Here is a 19,558-nt window from a genome sequence, read left to right on the forward strand (position 1 = left end):
GATTTCTTTATTTATTTTTCAATCTTCAGGTTGTGTGTCTGATTTAATGGATACTGTAAATTTGTATCATACATTATATGCTCATTTCAAGACTTCAAAATAATAAAGGAAACCCTGGCACTAAAAATAAACATTTGCAGATGTTCTACTCACTCCTTGGTCTTTTCTATAAACTCCTCCTGGTTTCCATTAAAATTGACTCAGCGATTTCCACCAATTATTGTGATACTATTTTAAAGCTGTTCTCTACCCCACTTCTCCTTAACAACATCTTTTATTTGATTCCTTCCAGATCCTGAATATTTTCCCCCACTGTAAACTCCTGCTCTCCTTCCATCCAATCTGTCCTTGACTGTGTACTCCTATTAAGGCCATAGGAACAGGCCATTATTTTAAAAGATGTGGCCCTTAGCACACTGTCCAGATATCTATACTCTGCCCATGATTAACTGGAAATGGTGGTGGGTCCCTCCCACTTTTTTTTTCTGTGCGATCAACTGCAAATTGAACAGGCTGATGCAGAACAACATATTTCAGGCTAAAGCTGCTTCTGCAGTCTGTCATCACCATTCACCTCACTCGACAACTTTGTGTTGAAACAAAACTTAAAGTGTGCTACAGAAAGAGTTTGATTTGCTGTCACCTAACATAATATACTCTCTAGTAGCAGACGTTTTATGTGTATTTATAGTTATTAGTGCTTCCATGCATAGTTCTCCTCTTGTAATAGTCCCTACAGTGTTTTTTGAGGTGTGTGTTTAAAATGGGCTCAGTAAATTTCTCTACTTTCAGAATCTGGTGAGTGCAGTGCTTCCTTGAGTACATGAAAGGCTTGCTGCCATATGGCATATTTTGTCATTTCCCCATGCACTGTTGTTTATCTAAATTCTGCCAGTAGTGCTAGTTCTTCAAAGAACATTGGTACAAAATCTCTGCAATAACTTCCCAGACCGATAAATTTTTCCTTTTTGTCTTGGTGCCTATAAGCCATTCCACAGTGCCTGTAAGCATTGCCTAATGGGCATGTGAGGTATTTTATATTTATATCTGTATATAATGTCTCCTGATGGTCTCCCTCCCTAAGCAATACCATTGCCTGCAGAGGTTTTGTGCCAGCTGCCTATAATTTCGCAGATCAGCACAGCACAGATGTGTGCATACTCCATTTGAATCCAACAACATTATTTGTCACTGAAAAGTTGCTACTGCTTGATTTCAAGATTCAAGAAAGACCATTTTGCCTGGAAGCTCTTATCAGAGTACCTCGCAATACTATTTGGATAGATTTGGGGTAACAGTCAGCATCACTCTCCCTAAATACCCTACAAATATGATGATTTTCATGTAACTGTGCATTACATTTGGAAATAGGGCTTATTTCCCAGAAATCCAATTCATTTGCAATGCATCCTACCTATGCAGGATGCTTTTACACTTTCTTTGACAAAAACAGAATGTGATATGTCACAGCCTTTCGGGTACATGGCATGTGGATCTTTCTGAAATTTATTTGAGTTAAAATATAATAGGAAATGATCAGCACATTTTCCAAGATTTCTAGTGTAGAACTTCCTGATCTTAATTGAGGAGGCTGGGGAAAAATAAAATAAAATAAAATAAAATAAAGTAAAATAACATAAAATAAAATAAAAAATAATAACATAAAATTCTGTGTTGCTCCCAGCAAATGCATACATACTACAAAATCTTTTTGGATTGTTCTGGCCTCTTTAGTATGATAGAAGTGCACAAATGATAAAAGATTTTGTACAGTGAGTATTAAACAGGAACCATAATAGACTATTTATAAACACAGATATTGCTAGTTTTAGGCACTGGAATGTAGCTTTGCAATGATGGTTTAGCAGAACATCAGGTATTATTTGGTAGATAGTACATCTAGAATTCAGTAAATGACTTCAGATCTTCACAGGTACACAATATAGAAAACTTCTGAATGATGTTCTTCATTTTGTTAAATAATAGGAGCTAAGCAGTTAGCTAATAGGATGAAACATAATCTAACTTCGTTGTTGACTTGTCTTGGAAAAAGTAGGTTGGGCTGGAGGTCCCAGGGTCCCCACCAACCTGGGTAATTCTGTGGATCCGAGGAAATCACAACCCTGGAGAAGGAATGAGGAAGTGTCAATGTAAATACTTCAGAAAAAAAAAAAAAAAAAAAAAAAAAGCAGCTTCTCTCTTAAACATATGCATAGACATAAACACAGATGTTCAGATACACACGTGCACATACACATAAAATCTGTTCATTTTTTTCTACTCAAAATATTGAATTCATTCTAAAGTTGATATTCTTATTTTTCTAAAATGCCATTAAGAATCTCTTTTACCTAAACAACTTCAGCTGACTTTATCCAGCAAAGCCTTGAGTGGAATATAACAACATCATTTTCTGCCTTGCCCTTTTGTCATTTCATTCTAATTAGATTAAACTGGTGAGAACATCTTTGTTTTATGCAAGCTAAAGAGTCAAGAACAAGTATGGAAATTATCCTACATGTAAGTGACAACTAGAAACTACTGAGAATTTCAATATACATATTGTGTAGAAAATGCAGATGTCTTGTCCCCTGATTCTGAGACTGTCATAGTAGCAGGGAGTTATAAATGTTCATTCTGTTTCAGTGACATTTCTAAACAGACGATTTTATCACAAGTTCTCAGATGCTGGAACAGTCAGTAAACAATACACTGCTTCAGGAATCATTGTATAATATAATAACACAAAACAATTGTGTAAGTATGTAGAAAAATACCAAAGGTAAACCTTACAGATGGTAGACATTTGCAGGGGTCTTTGGAGGAACTTGAGCAATTGTTGGGTTAAATGCAAAATCTGTTTCTTGATATTACCAAATTTTCCCAAACATACTCATGGTTTTTTCCTTCATTTTCTCTTCCACATTCCATCTTCACACAGTCCTAACCCTCATGCAAGGACTCCCAGTAACAGCAAATGAGGCTTAAACATTGCTCTTTTGTGCTAGAGGAAGGTCTGATAAAAGTTGAATCCTCCCCTTACATAGGCTCTAGAGCAGGTCACAGCTGTGTCCTGTGATGTAGGACAGCAGAGACAGGAGCTACTGCAGTGATATGAAATGCAAGCACACCAACGGATAAATATAACTGCTGCTGAACTGGGCTCTATTTCTAAATATTTAAAGTTGAATTCACTCTTCAGCAGACTGTTTTTGAGGTGGATAAAAAAATTGTATTTTTCCTTAATCATTTAGAGTAACAGCTGTTGCCAAGTTCTCTATGAATGTAATGCTCTTCATAGTTCTGTAAAAGGCAATTGCATGACCTCTATTATTCCAGATATTTTTTCAGGATCACTGAAATGTCAGTAGTTTGTCCTTTAGATCTTTCTTTGATAAAGAGGACACTCATTTTTCTTACTTTTTAATCTCTCTGATTTTATATGTTTGTCTGATCTTTTTCTGCTGGTTTCTGATATTTGATGACAGCCTAAAGATCTCAAAGAGCAAAAATTTCACTACAGGAAAAACTTCCTCTCTGTCTCTCCTCACTGTCACCGTTGTTTGCTGAGATGCATTATCTTCTACAGACAGAAGTGTTGGAGATGAACTCATACACAAGGGATTCTGCACTGTGTGTTTATGTGTGTCTAGAGCAAAGACAGAATTTGCTTTTAATTTGTCTGCCTTCTTTCCTGAACGACTTCTCTCCCTGCTCCCGGCAGCTTCTGCCTTTGGAAGTCATCTACATTATCCTCTGGGTTTGCTGCGCAAACCACGATTTGGCTCTGTTACTCAGGGCTATGAATCTCTCAACTTTATTTTATTTTATTTTATTTATTTTATTTTATTTTATTTTATTATTTTATTTTATTTTATTTTATTTTATTTTATTTTATTTTATTTTATTTTATTTTATTTTATTTTATTTTATTTTATTTTATTCTGTTTGACTTTGAAAATAATGTAAGAATATCTTCCACATTTCCCAGCTGGCCATGTTAGGATCTATGCCATATATTACTCTCTGGAGCTCAAGTAAGAGCTTTAGCTCACACTCACCCTAGTCTAGCAGATGTGTCCTTCCTTAGAGCTGCCTTTTGAGAATTTCCCACCAAACAATTGAATTTTCCCTTTGGTTCTTTCTCCTCTTTGGAAGCATCTCCTCTTTGGGTATCTAAATCCCTGTTTTCTGTCTTATTCTGATATTTAGGAACACTAGGTCTGTATGAATTTATTTAATAAGTTGTGACCCATGCTCTGACGCTGTTTGCAGATTCATTTGCAGGGGATTTTCTGAGCTTACAGTAAACCCAATTTCAAGGGTCAACTTCTATTTAAAAAGCCTTCTACCATTGTTTATATTTTAACCACTATGCTAACAAAAGTACCCTGACTCTGAAATAAGATCTGATAAACTTCCACACAAGACCCACCTCTGTGGGCCTCACAGAGGTCAAATAAGTGAGAACAAACACTACAGGATCAAAACTGGGAAAAGATATAGACAATGTGGCGGTCTTATGAGAAAAAAAAAGAGGAATAAGACAGAAGCAGACATAAATAGTTTACAAGATAGCATTTTGAACACAATGTCATGAGAGGTCTTAGGTTTTTTGTAATACAGCAGGGAGGAGCACCATTCTGGGAGATGAAACACCTCTCCCATTTTGACATTTTCATGTTGAGAACTCACTCTTATACCAGAATTGATTGCTGATAATATCTCCATGATCAGTTTTCTGTAGTCAAATCCATTAAGAGAGAGAGCAATTATATTTCAATAAATATGGATAATTATATTTGCAAGGAATGGAAAACCAAGTTTTATTTTCTTACAAGTGGCAGCAATGAACCTGATGCATTTTAAGCAGGTTTAGGGCAATGAAATTGAGAGGAGAATCAGACCCAAGTTTAAAAATTGAAACTACTGCTGACCTGTAGGACTATGAATGGGCCTTTATCATGAAAAAAATCATGAAAGAGAATTTGCCTGCATGGTACATGTGGATGTTTCCAGCATATCCTGAATGGAGTTACGAGGTGACATACCTTTGGCTACACCAAGTAGAAACCCTGGTTTTGAAAGCCTGTAGGATATATTGTCCTGGCTATAATCTATAACACATTGGGTATAGCAAAATTTTACAGACTCAGTTAAAAAGATTTTCAATTCATTCCCCTTCTTCCAAAGAAATAATTTTTATTTTGTGATTCAAGATAATTGATTCAGGTGCAGATGTCACCACCAGGAAAACAGCCCAGAGCTGAGCCTGCACTGCTTTGTCACACTGCTCTTGAGGACCACCCAAGATGAACAACTTGAGGTGTTATCCTCCACCTGCAGCCGTATGTCAGGCTCAGATAATGCAGCATGGTGATTTTGGGATGGCACACATCCCACAGGCACTTGCAGCTCCCTTTCCTCAGCCACCCAAACTCTGCCCAAGCACAAAGGACGATGAACACCACAAAATCACCAATGGACCATTGCCGGTGTTTCTGAGCTGATGTTGATGTGATCCCTGGCAGGGAAATAAGAGCGACTGAGCATGGCCCTATGTATGGGCCTGCTGAGAGGGCTGGAAGAAGAAGACATCAACACCAGTGTACACGTCCAAGCCAAATGTACAGTTCTCTTACACTTGACCCACCAGATGGATACTATAATCATAGAATCACAGAATCGCACAATTACAGCATCACACAATCATGGAATCATAGAATGGCTTGTAACCCAGCAAATACCTCAGCAGAAATAGAAGTTGTAGAGGGATGGAGGAGATGGCAGAGGTGCTGAGGAGGGCAGAGAAGAGACGAGCTGAGGAGGAAAGAGAAATGTACAGCCACATAGCAATGATGCCCCCACCAGGGGAAGGAGGCATAAGGACAGGCAAGCACACACTGACTGTGGCTGAGGACAGGATAATGTGGAGAAGGTGAGAGGAGCCCAGGATTTGGAGTGAGAATTGATAATGGGATTCAGGTTATGAAAATTAAATGGGACTAAACTGGACTTGTAAGGCTCTCTAAACCTGCTTGCTAGTGAAGATTACTTTGTATTCTGCTCCTTCCTTTTATCCTTTCCCACTGATTTATTCTTCCTAATACCAATAAACAATCCCACCTAATTGCACAGTATCCAGCACTTCTCTCTGTCACATTTCCAGCTCCTGTCACCTCCTGTCTTGGGCCCATCCGCTTTGTTTCTCTAGCTTTTCATTAGTGGTCTTTCAAACTCCAAGAGAGTGCACTGTGCTGTACTTTGAAAGTCTCATTAGAATAGCATTAAGCATAGAAGATTAAATAATACAGCACTACAGCACCCTACAAAAGACTACAAGCAGAATCAGCTCTAGATTTTTCATATAATGTCTAAACTAGCAGCTAATCTAGCACACATACTAGAATCCCTCTTTTACTTGTAGTTTTATCCCAAGACCTCAGTACAACACAGCTTTGACTTGGAGTAGGTGAGACCAGGTCATGGATAGTCTAACTGGTTTTTAGATGGAGCTCATTGTTCTATGAACTTTTTGCCTTCAGTTGCAGAAGTCTGAACTTCATGATCCAGGAATGTCCATTCAAGCCTGTTTTCCTCATCCAGCATTCAACTCCTTCCTGTCTCAGACAAGTCACTAACATATTTGATTCAGGCAGTTTTGAAGCTCCACCTGTGACCTAACATGCACGAGAAACTGAAATAGTGCTGCAGTGCAGCTTCTCCAAGGCAAAGGCCACCTGGGGAATGCAGAGTGGAGCTGATGTTGAAATCAGGATGATATATGGATGAACAAAGTCTGGCAACCTCACAGGATGAGTTTAAGCATATATTATGAGGTTAAATGTCTGGGAAAGAAAAATAGTTACTCACGGATGTTAAACAAAAAGTAATAACATACTCACCATTGAACCAAAATGAACTCGTACTCCCAAATTAACAAAAAAGAAAAAAAAACAAAACAGAAAATCCTAAATTAAAATTAAACTGTCTTTCAGAGCAAAGTGGATCTGATAAGATTATCTGGATCTGATAAGAGTGCATTTCCTGAGTTTAAATGGAAGGTTGTCCTTATTCATCAGTACAAGTGTGAATGGCTAAAATTAGCATTGGGACTCTAATGCTGGGAGAGATACAAATTCTGCCTGGACAGATTTTCTATGCTTTCCAGCAACAGTGTTCTTGATTATTCTCTAGCAAAGTGAGACCTAACAATGTAAGAACAAAAACATGCCCCAAAAACAAGAGAGTGCCTTCATATTTCCCAGCATCCAATACAAATGACTGAATCTGATTTGGTAATATCCTATTCAAGGTTGTTTGAACGTTATGCCACTCCGTGGCAAAGAGGGATCACAGTATGGGAGAATCATTAACTTAATCTGCCTGCCCTGTTTGTTTGATGCTGCCTCAACCCAGTGCAAGTCTGTGCACTGACAGACACAACTTCCAGCGCCCACCAGTTGGGCCAAAATGGGAGTTAGCAAGGCCCCCTTTCTCCTTCTTTTCTTGCTCAGTTCAGGTAAGAGCCTTTTTCCTTCCATTTGTGTGGGTGAGATGGGGACCAAACACTTGAAAGTTCCATGTTGTGCTAGTGGGTCACCAAATCATTGTGTCACCACTTACATGGACAATGGGAAAGAGCTGCTGGTGAACAAAATCAGAGCTGTGGTTGCTCTGGTGCTTGCTGGGGGCACCAGAAGAGCAGCAGCCTTGGCCAGCATTTGCCAGCATGCCAAATGGCCAGAAACATGGACAGCTTCAGCAAGTAGGATGCTAAAAAGATGGCTATCCTGGTTTCAGCTGGCTTTTATCCTAAGATCGTTGTTTGTTGTTTTGTTCTGTTTTGTTTTGTTTTGTTCTGTTTTTCTCTGTAATTGATGAATGCCATGATGTATACTTTGATTTACTTTTAAGCACTGTTAAAAATAGAATCACACACACATAAATAAAGCAAAATGAGGATAAGGAAGGTTCCATCAAACACTGTAGTTTCAGTCTTTTCCATTGCCTCAGTCTTAACAGGAAATTTTTCATTTTATATGGATAGGGAGCTTCAATCAGTGATGTGATTTGTGGCTTTTCTTATTTTAGGCAGTATCTATAACTACACAGCATACAATAAATGCAGTTAAGATATACTCCTGAGTGTGCCAATATGTATTAAAAAAAAAAAGAACAATAAAATACAGTAATGTTTTTCTTATGTAAATGGAAAATACATGAGTAGATTTTAGCAACTAGAAATATTATAGATGAGTCCTAAAATAACAAGTTCTAGATAATATTTAATGTTAGCAATGATCATATTCATTTAAATTAAAATTTAAAACCTATATTTTTGCAGCAAAACAGCCTCACTCAGGTCAAGCAGACCTGTTGATAAATTAGGAATGTATATGAGAGAGGAAAAACATAGCATTTAGACTTATGTCTGAAGTACTCTGCTTTTGTTTACAAATCCTTATCAAATTGCTATAAATACTTGAATTTCTGAAAAAGGCATTAATACAACTTGAAAAAGTTTCATAGACACTGGAAAAAGGGTAGCAAGAAAATGCATCACATTTTTATTCTGACTGTGCATATTTCCATCGTTTTCTTCAAGCATCATACTCTTCCCTGTAATTATAACAGAAAAAAAAGTTATGATCCAATCAATATTTTTAAAAATAAAATATCATAATTATAATATTATGCCAAAGGGTCAAAATATGGCAGAATTAAGATTGCATAGAAGATGCACCATAGTGACAATTCTTGAATGTCTTGTCCTTATGAAGAGTGTTGCAGCGCATTACATTTTTTTTACTCAGTTTAATGTTTTCTTTCACAACTAACTACGTCTTAATCTCATAGTTGGTTTGAAATACCTAGGTTAATAAGTGAGCCTGTCACATGAATTTTATTGTATTGTTTTCCACTTTATTTTACTTTCAATTATGCTTTTCTTTAATGCATAATTTTAGTCAACCTTTAGAGCCAATATCTTCAGTAGAACACATAAAGAAAAAAAAAAAGGGCATTCAGTAACCTTTCTGGGTTTACAGTGCTATGAGAGGAAGTTGTTTTTTGGAATTGGATGATCTTTAAAATCCTTTCCAACTTAAGCCATTATATGATTCTATGAAGTATAGTCTGGCTCTTGTGTCCAGTTAATTAGCAATCTGTTGTAGGTGTAAAATGATCATAAAGGACAACAATAGAACCACAGAATCATAGGGGTTGGAAGGGTTCTCTGTAGATCAACTAGTCCAACCCCCTGCTACAGCAGATTCCCTCAGGTAGGTAGTCAACTGCAGCCTGAACTAGCACTCAGGTGAAGGCATTTAGCTGTACCAAGAGGTATGTGAGTCTGTTTCACACTACAGATGTTTTACTCAGGAAACAGATTAGTTGCCAAAAAGACATATCCTCAGTTTAAAAATTATGATTGAATAGCCCTGGAAAGTCCCCTAATCAAGAGGTTGGAGGCTGGAGTGAAATAAGACTGTCTTCTCCTCCTTCTGCTGCCACTGGGCAATGGCCCAGAAGGAAAAGAGTCAGAAGAAGATGAAGAAGACAACCTCTTTAGCATGGTTGCCACACATGAGCAGGAAGCTGAGGTATGTATAATTCACACTCCATATGCCTTTTATTCAGCAACTGCATAAATCAGAACGCAAAACCGAGTACAGAGCAAGATTGGGATGTGCTGCAAAGACCATGAGCCACTTGCCTGTTTGAGGCTGAAACCATACAGAATGAACAAATCCCAGAGCCAAATGTTTATCAGTAAAGTCATATGCTCATTTGATAAAGAAACTGTAAAAACCACAGTACTCATGCAACTCTATGACCCTGCTGCTAGAAATCACGAAAGTGATGGTTCTGTGATCTGTATCTAAGCATTCAGAAATTGCATTGCTGTAACAAAACAAACAAACAAGCAAAACAAAACAAAACAGAAAAACACTGCATGGTGAACTTCTTTACAAAAAGATTGTACTTGAGCATTTTTATTGCTTATTGGTTAACATAGGTGTGTTTTTTAGCATCACATATATATCACACACCTTAGTAGCTCAGGAGGCATATGATGAAGTTTTTTACCAGTTCATTGTCTGGTATCAGTTCACTGCAATAAAGGAAAACATCTGCTAACTTGATTATTAGGCAAAATTCAACTCCAGATAAATTAAAAATGATAAACTGACAATGACCACAGTGAAAACCTCTGTGTCAGAGGTTTTCTTGTTTCTCTCAAGAGCATTTGAAAACAAAAAGACATATATGGTGTAACTGATAAAACTGAAATGGTTCCTTGTTTTCTGTGGATAGATATCAGCAATAGAAGATTGTTTCATATATTTCCTGAGTTTATTTCCTACACTTTCACCAAAGTATGGGAAAATCAATGTTCTTTCTGTCAGAGAAAGCATGTCACTTTCTTTCTCTTATTTTCTTTATCCCCATCACTTTACACACTAGATCTGTGACACTAGCAGCGCCTTTCAGAATGACCAAAGCACTGTCCAAGACTGCCCTGTTTGCTCTGGGTTTTTAGCAACACTGTCATTTACCAGACTAGACAAGAAGTTTTCTGTCATTATTAACTGATTTATCACTGTAATTAAATGATGATGTTGTTCAATAGGGTGTCAAAGGCTTTAATATGAAATTTTGAAATTACATCAGCATTCACATACCACTTTCTTTTTTTTTCCTTTTAGTGCAAGGAAGTATACTAGACAGCTATGTGAGGACAGAGGGAGCTTGGCTGCTTAACTCAAACAAGCAAACTTATAAGACAAATAGTAAAGAAGAATGTGCAGAGCAATGTGAAACTGAAACTAAATTTACTTGCAGGTAATTTCTGCTGCTGATTCCTATATGTGTGTTTCAGATGATGGAGACATGTACATGTACAGATCATGAAGTAGTCTGCCTTACTTACTGACTGAACTTTAGAGGGATTTCTTAGGAGTATAGGCTTCTGTGGTCTGCTGGAAAAAGTACAGAGATACCTAATGTCAGTGCCCGAGAGACATCAATGAAGACAAGCAGAAGCAGAAAAAATTAGAAAACTGATTTTCGTTGGAGAACATTATCTCTTGATGCACAGTTTGGCCCATGGAAATCCAGCTTGACATGGTTTTATCAGGGCACTTACATTCCTTTCACAATAAAGACTCATAAGTAATTGCTTGGAAACTTAGAGCAGCAATAATTACACGATTATGCCTTACATATTATCCTGCAGACACATTAATTGTTCTGAATTTTACTAGAATTTGGACTTGAGTAACGTCTATTTACGTTGAGAAAGAGACAGACATCTAAACCCGAGCCCTATTTCTACCCAATCTCTCTCTCTGCATTTGCATTTAACAAGGTACTGAGGGATAGGAATCATGAACCATGAAGCATGTTAATCAGTCAATGCCACCAACTTATCACCAGGATGCTGTCTGAGAAGAGCCAAATGCTCTGAGGCTTCCAAGCCTTCCACATCTAAGCCTCAGAAGCCTCTTAAATCTCAGCTGTAAAGCAACTGGAGTAATGGGGAGAAAGAACCGTGATTGCAGTGAGAGCCTGTCCTCTTGTATGAGGCAGAGAGATTTTCTTTCCTAATCATCACAAGACCTTGATCTACCTATTCTGCAGGATATACTTTCTAAACTCAGAATGCTGATGATCTCCAGTACTTGATTCCCCGTCAGGCCTTTATTTAACACATGGATATTCTGGTGGTGATTGTTTCATGTGTTTCATCCACTGGTGCAGACCTGTCTGCTCAATGCCATGTTGCTACTGCTCTTTGTTGAATCAGAAAATCCAACAACCGAAATTACTTAGCCTTCCTAGAATTTTCCTTAGATACTGTTGTAAATGTTACACCACCCCATCCTGTTTTTCAGACTTATAGCCTAGGCCATGGCTGAAAAGACAAATGAGTGTGCTATCCAAAGTGCTTATGCTGCCTCCAGTGGTGATGACTTAAAACAGTTATCACTAGCAATTCATGATGCTGGCTTGTTGAGTTCTATCTGTTCCTTGGTAACTGCTGAATACTGTAATTTATCCTGCTTCTTGAATGATCAGAAACATTTTTGTATGTACCCTCTTCAACATGTTCTCTGGTGTCTCTGGCACACTATAAATGCTCTTTCTTAACCTGTGTTGTAGCTTCATCATGTAGTTTGCTTTCTTCCTAACTGTGAGATGAAGACTGAAGAATTAACGTCAGCACTGAGAATGGGAGATTGGACACTCAGTGCTTTGTGAAACATTGCTGAATCTTAAACTCTGCCTAAGTGCAGTGTTTCCACATTGATAACTTAATGCTAGAAAGGGTGTTAAGGAAAATAGTGCACGTGTTCATCTACTGTTTCTTACCTTGCTCTCTTCTCTTAACAGGGCCTTCTTATTCACCAGTAAAGACCAACAGTGTTTAACTTTGGCTGAGAACACCAAAACAGCTGTGCTATTCAGAAGAACAAATGCAGTTCTTTATGAAAAAAGAAGTATGTTTACACATTGATATTATTTCACTAAAATATCATTTTGAGAAAGACTACCATAACACTGTTGTAACTGGGGCCATGTCACCACTGGGTCACACAAAGTGGGTAGCCCTTCTCTAATACTTGGTTTCTTCAACACTGCTGGAAAAGCAAAAAAACAGCTTTTTTCCTTGATTAGTGCTCCAGCACTTTTCCTGCTCCCTAAATTCCAGGGATCCACAGGGCTCAAAAAAACAACTATTGCTCTGAGAACTCAGATACTGCTGGAAGTAGAAGTGCTTAAGTGTCCCTGATTTACCTCTCCTTTTAAACCAGCCAATAACCTACAGCTGGATCTTTTCTGTTTCTGCTGAGAGTAGTAGGAAGAGCTACTTGTGCTGACCGTGGTTCCTGAGATTGGCCTTTTTCCAGTGGAAAGCTAATGAAAACTACCAGAGAATTTCATGTATATCTCTAAACAAAATTTACTGCTTACCCTGGTGGGAACTCAAATCAATTTTATTTTACTTTTGTGCATTGTCAGAATTATTAGTGTTACTTACGTTCCAGTTAAAAATGAGTGCTTTTAACCATATTTTTATATTTTATATGATACTTGCTCTCTTCGTTTAATTAATTTCATGATGCTTTTTATTCTAATTAAGTTTTGATGATATAATTAATTGATGTGGGGATATTTTGGATTCCCCTTTTGTATATGCTTTGTTTCCAGTCAGTTTTGCCATGAATGAGGACTTTTGAGAAAAGTATATCTGATTTCCTATTCTATTTGGCAAATGATAAGTCTGTCTTTAAGAAATGGCAACTATCCAATTTTTTTATAATCTCTTTAAAATATTCATAACATTATGCTACATGCATACAAGCAATCGGATTTAAAGACTATTTTTGACACCCATAATCACTGAGCTCTTGTTATATAGATGGAAGAAGGAATTTATTTAATTTTTAATGTAATGGAAGATTCATTGCATCATTCTCTTACTTAATAATGCACCAAGGAGAAAAGAACTCCTTAGTGATCACTCAGACATAAAAGATAATCCTTTTAATATAATAATACAATAAACTTCTTAATAGAATTAGTAAAACCTTCTGTTAAATGACTTTGTGAAAGTTTCATTTCATCATTTGATAATTTGTAATTTTTTTTAATAAGACATTTGAGAATATTTAGAAATTGGAAAGTCACCTTTCTGCATACTGCATCCTTACTCTTCTGTTGACCTGCAAAGGTTTTAAAGACAAGGTAGTGTTATGCAATTAGCACATATAAGATTTTATGTAGTAATTTATTAGCCTTAGCTGAATCACAGCTAAGCATCCAAATGAGATTTTGTTTAGACATTGTGGAGGATATAAGGAAAGGAATTTTTCAAGGGGTGGGTAAGCACTGAACCACATTGACCAGAGAGGCTGTGGAGCCTCTTACAGGTATTCTGGACACTCTTACAGGTAATGACTGGACAAAGCTTTCAGAAGCCCCACCCAGATCAAACACTGAATGGGGAATTGGACAAACACCTCTGAGGACTCTATCAAGCTAATATTTTTCATGATTTTCTGAAGATTTTCTTCTTTATATTTTTCATTTATACAATCTTTTTTATTTGTATAATCTTTGAGAAGGTGCTGGATATTTTTTCTCTGGCATTCATGTCAACCAGTAATTCAGTTTTTACTGTTTCACTCCTAGATCTGGGATATAATCTTGGATTTATGTGGTTTTAGCTAACGTGTTAAAATAGCCTAGTGTGTATGTGTCAGTTGCACATCCCTTCACTGCAGAGGGTCTTAAATAATTATGTTCCCATTCTGATGACAATATAATTTTAATACATTGTGACAGAACAAAAAGTAAAAAGTAATTTTCAACTAAACAGATTATATCACCGTCCCTAAGAGCTGCTGCATTTCAAAGAAATTCCTATCACATGCCTAACTGTTTCTGCACTGCTATTGATGAAAACAGACTTTTTTCACATCTTTTTTTTTTAAGTGGAAGCAATTGTTATGAGACCCAATCTATTTTTATTATTGCTTTCAGAGAGTTTTGCATTTGTTGCAAAACACACAATTTTCAGAATTATTTTTCCTATTTTTCCTATGGTATGTGGTATGATACAGAAAGTAAACATTCTCTGGGTTAGTGAAAAAAACACTAAGAATTAAAATCAGCTTTTGCAAATTGTTCTCCACATTCCAGTTTGTAAATAGTTAACCCAGGGAGACATGGATTGATACAGGGGATCAAAGTTAGTTATTTGTTGTCAGTCTGAATGAAACTTAAAGGTTATATAAACGGTCAAAAGTTTATGCAAACAGAAAAAATCGGCACTTAACTGATTCAGTTATTTAGGTTTGTAATGTTAATTTATTGCAAAACTGTTTGAGGGGTTCCTGTTAAAGCTTGTAGAGTATGCTGAAGTTATTGTAAAAAATGAACTTAAGTTATTGTGTCACTTCAATCTAGAACTTTTAGGGAAGAAAAAGCCCATCTTAACTGACCAGATAAGAGACTAACAAAAATTATTTTTTCATCTGCTAGTAAACACAAAATATAATAAAACTAAGAAAGATACAATAATATCTTGACCACTGAGTCTGGATTTGAGGGGGATTGTGAATAGATTTTACCATTTAACTCTTACTGGCTGTCTGAGAAGTGAACTAGTTGTTGTGATTCTCAGTTTAGAGATGGTGAACATGCCTTGGCAGCCTGGCAGTGACTCTCCCTAAAATCATAGAATCATAGAAGATTCGTGATCATTTTAGATCCCTAAAATCATAGAATCATGTAGATGCAGAAGCTCCAAGGTAACTTGCAGATATATGAATTCCTTCTGGCATGCCTTGGCAGAGGCAACTCTGGCACCTCAGCTCTCACATCACAGTGATCAGTTCTTTTCTGGGAAAGATGGTGGTTCAGTCCTCCAAGAAAATCTTAATGGCTGAGGTGAAATTATGGCTGCTTCCTCCTCCTGCCGAAAGAAAAGTGAAAGCACTGAGATTTCAGTTCTCCTTTAATTTGATTATTAAAACAATTTAATGTTTTCAAGGCTACTAATGCAAACTCCAGGCTGATATAAGCATTAATAAAATTTCATTGCTCTTTTGCATTCTCTTTCTCTGTTCTTTTCCTTTTCTTTTTCTTCTCTTTTCTGCTTTCCTTTCCTTTTTCTTTTCTTACCTCTCCCTCTCCCTCTTTTCCTTTATTTTACTTTACTTTACTTTACTTTACTTTACTTTACTTTACTTTACTTTACTTTACTTTACTTTACTTTACTTTACTTTACTTTACTTTACTTTACTTTACTTTACTTTATTTTATTCCATGAAAGGACTACTAAGTTTCAAATGCTAAGAATAGAATGGCATGTATAATATAAAATTTCAACCATTATAACTTGTCTTTACCTTGCAGAGTCATTGCTTCAGCATACTATTGTGAATTAATTAAATCTCATTCATGACACAACAAACTTTAAAGAAAAAAATGATTTTATATGCTAAATTCCTAAGGATATGCAATGATACCAATTAATGAAGCATGTATCATTTCAGTTTATCTTCTAGAATGCAAGGAAGGTAGAGGGAAGGATTACAGAGGAACAGAAGCCAAAACTCAGAAGGGTGTTGCATGCCAGAAGTGGGCTGATACTTCACCCCATAAACCTAAGTACGGTCTTTTCATATGTGTTCATGTTTCTGAAATTTTGCTAAGCCATTTAGACTTGCTAGTAGTCTTATAAGCAATTCATTTGATATTCAAGTTCTTGATATAGAATAATTTCTTACACTTATCCTTCTCTAACCTGAATTGCAACTGGAGCTGCACAATCAAAGGGGACTTTTTCAGTCTTTGTCATTGTGTTTAACATTTTTTTGTCCATATGTGAGCAGAATGCTGGACAGGGAAGCAGTTGTTTCTGTTGAAACAAGAATTTTTGTTCAATCTCAAAACAAGAGTATCTTCTCAGCTGCAAAATATAATATATAGCCAATGAGTCAGACTTAATTGTTCTATCAGTGAATTCACAGACAATCAACAGAGCAGTATTTATTGTATTTAATGAAAAATATTCTATTGGGTTTGTGTAGTAACCTACTATTGCCATAGCATAGCATTCAAGCCACAGAGAACTCCTACATTTCAGTGAATGTAAGTACCTAGCAGAGTGAAAATTACTGGAAACTGAACAGGTAGAATAAATGTTAGTATTAAATACATGACTGGCCATAAAGACAACAAATTTCTTGAAGTCTGCTGCTCTGACACTTCTAACCCTTGACTTATGAGACTCAGTAGCAATTAGGAGACTTCTAATGAATGATATCTTAAAAATGGTCCTCAAAGATTTCACTTCTAGAGTCCTCAACTGAACAGCTGCGATATTTCCCTCATTCTCTAATCCTGTTTTACCTCTGTTCCAGTTATACACCTGAAAAATACCCTGACGCAGGGCTGGAGGAAAATTACTGCAGAAATCCTGATAATGATGAAAAAGGACCCTGGTGTTACACAACAGATCCTACTACTAGATTTGATTACTGTAACATCCCAGAGTGTGAAGGTGAGAATACATATATAATTTGTTCCCTCCATTTAGAAGATATGCTCAAAAACGAGTGGTAATTCAGATATTTTTTTTCCAAAATTTGTTCCAAAATTGAGCTCAGTCCAAACTGAAACTTTCCAAAGAGATTTTTTTTATATTGACCACAAAGGTATCTCCCAAAACAGCTACACTGGAGCAATTTTTTTAGACCAAAGAGTGAGAGATAAATGTATTCTCAGATCATAATCCTAGAATTGAACCAAATGATGGTTGTGTTGTAGTAGGCGTGGCTGGGACTTGGGGATGTTACGTGACAGGACCTCCCTGGCTCTGAGATTGATTAATGACGCATGCTTAGGGGCATAGACGATAATAGATATATGTATATAAGGAGCTGCCGTGCCTTATTAAACACCATTTTCTACTTCTCCATATTAGTGTCTATGTGGAAGTGACCCTAGCATGGAAAATCACTATCCCTCAGCAGTCCAATCTCCAAGAACAGAGTCAACAGGTTGCTAGTGCAAAAGTCAATAAAACACGATAAGAACAAGGAACAGATTTTCAATTATGGATCATAAGTTTAATTTCCTCTCTTTTAGAAATTATATTCTATAGCAAGTTTTTAATGGAATACTATAATCAGTGAGTTCAATTCACCAAGAAAAAGAAACTTTCACTTAGACAAAAATGGTTGTCTTTCAGCCTTGTGTTCTGATTAAACACTTGATCTTCAAGTGAGATGAGTGTGAATATTTACAGACAAGTTCTACAGGAGCTCTCTGTCTCTTGTCATCACTCTGAACTTGTTCCTACAGTGGAGTGCATGCACTGCAGTGGAGAAAACTATCATGGAGTAATTGCAACAACAGCATCTGGGCTTGAGTGCCAACGATGGGACTCCCAGCAACCTCATTCACATGGATACCTCCCTGAAAAGTAAGTTGTTGATCACCATGGCGGCCCAAAGCCAACTTTACCCTAGACAGGCTAATTGTCACAGCCAGCCATTAAGAGACTTGATTAAAATATTTTTTTCCTATTCAGTTTTCCAGAGAAGGATCTGAAGATGAATTATTGCCGTAACCCTGATGGTGAACCTCGGCCCTGGTGTTTCACTACCAACCCAAGTAAACGCTGGGAATTTTGTGACATTCCTCGTTGCTGTGAGTCTGACTTCTAGGCCTCTAGACACAAAAACATCTAGACATCTCATTCCGAGTGATGCAAAGAACTCAAACAAGTAGATTAAGCCTCCAAAATAAAAGAAAGAATAAAAGGCTGCAATTTTTCTATCTCTTAAAATAAATAAATAAATAAATAAGAACCTTAAGAGCCTCTGATAGCTCTTTTGAGACTAGAGTTTTCTGTCCTAGGTATTCCTTTATTTATTTATTTATTTATTTATTTCCTGGACCACATCTCTTTTCCTCCATGTGTTTCTCCATGACAATCTTTTCCAGTGTTTCTGGTGCTCCTTTTTTGATGACATTTTCTTTCATTTTGAAATACTTCTCATTGTTTTTAGGGGGATTCTTGCTCTTCCAGTACAATTTCCTTTTCCCCTGAGGGTCTGTTCTTACCACAGTACTTTTCCCTGGGCCTTCTCACCAGACCTTATCCTTGCCGTTCCTAGCTCTCACCAGGTTGCATACATATCTTTATGTTTCTGCTGACATTTGTATCTATCACTGGTGTTCCTGCCATGACCAACCCAGTTTTCTTCACAGTGATGCTTGCTCACTTTTCAGCTATGTTCTGATGGGGCTGCTAGCATTGGTTGTGTTGTTTTTGACTGCTGTAAAGGGGCAGATAAAAATGCCCATCTGGGAGTCTGAATGTTAAAATTGAAGACAGAAAAGATAACATGTTTTCTCTATACATTAGACTTACCAAATATTTTGATCTTTAAACCTTACCTGCAAAGAAAGCTAAAATTCCTACCTCACTCTAAAGCTCTTAAGTACTTTGTTGCCTTTGTTGTTGTTGTTGTTTTTCTCATATTTTTAGAAGGCTGTGTTTAATTTCAGTTCCTTTTTCTGCAACAGCAACACCCCCACCTGTACCTGCACCAGGGCGCCTGTGCCTGTCAGGAAGAGGAGAAGATTATAGAGGCAAGATATCTGTTACTGAGTCAGGGAATACTTGCCAGCGCTGGAGTGCTCAGTCTCCTCACAGGCATGCTCGCACCCCCGAAAACTATCCCTGCAAGTAAGTGAAACCTCTCCTCTACTCAGTGTCCATGAGAAGTACCAAGGCACAGAATGACTTCATTTTATTTCAGCTGCTTTGCAAAGTCCCTGCGTTGCACCAGAGTTCATTAGCTGTATGATTCCATCTTTTCAGTTTATTTTTCACACATTTATCCTCTTTTCATTCACTTTGTTGTTCTTAGGTACAAGTGTCTCCTATTCTGACTTCCAAGCTCTGCTTAGTTATCATTTTCCCTCTTCTGCTCATCCTTCTACTGTATTGTTGCTCAGGAGAAGCAAA

The 19,558-nt window shown here is 37.0% G+C and overlaps 1 protein-coding gene across 2 annotated transcripts in view; it reads left to right on the forward strand.

Annotated features, from left to right (window-relative positions):
* The window catches only part of LOC136045580 (plasminogen-like), a 51,807-nt gene that overhangs the window by 21,840 nt on the left and 10,409 nt on the right, over positions 1-19,558 (forward strand). Inside the window, exons 1-8 of one of the 2 annotated variants that reach the window (XM_065731588.1) lie at positions 7,440-7,522; positions 10,713-10,848; positions 12,400-12,506; positions 16,071-16,185; positions 16,941-17,080; positions 17,884-18,004; positions 18,113-18,231; positions 19,114-19,276. In XM_065731588.1, the coding sequence (XP_065587660.1) occupies positions 7,474-7,522; positions 10,713-10,848; positions 12,400-12,506; positions 16,071-16,185; positions 16,941-17,080; positions 17,884-18,004; positions 18,113-18,231; positions 19,114-19,276 (950 nt within the window). In that variant the 5' untranslated portion in view covers positions 7,440-7,473. Of the gene's footprint in view, positions 1-7,439; positions 7,523-10,712; positions 10,849-12,399; positions 12,507-16,070; positions 16,186-16,940; positions 17,081-17,883; positions 18,005-18,112; positions 18,232-19,113; positions 19,277-19,558 lie in introns of those variants that run through there. The other variant, XM_065731594.1, reaches the window with a different exon arrangement.

Source organism: Cyrtonyx montezumae, unplaced genomic scaffold (genome assembly GCF_038088225.1).
Source record: "Cyrtonyx montezumae isolate F1298 unplaced genomic scaffold, pur_monq_1.0 scaffold_0, whole genome shotgun sequence".
NCBI lineage: Eukaryota > Metazoa > Chordata > Aves > Galliformes > Odontophoridae > Cyrtonyx > Cyrtonyx montezumae.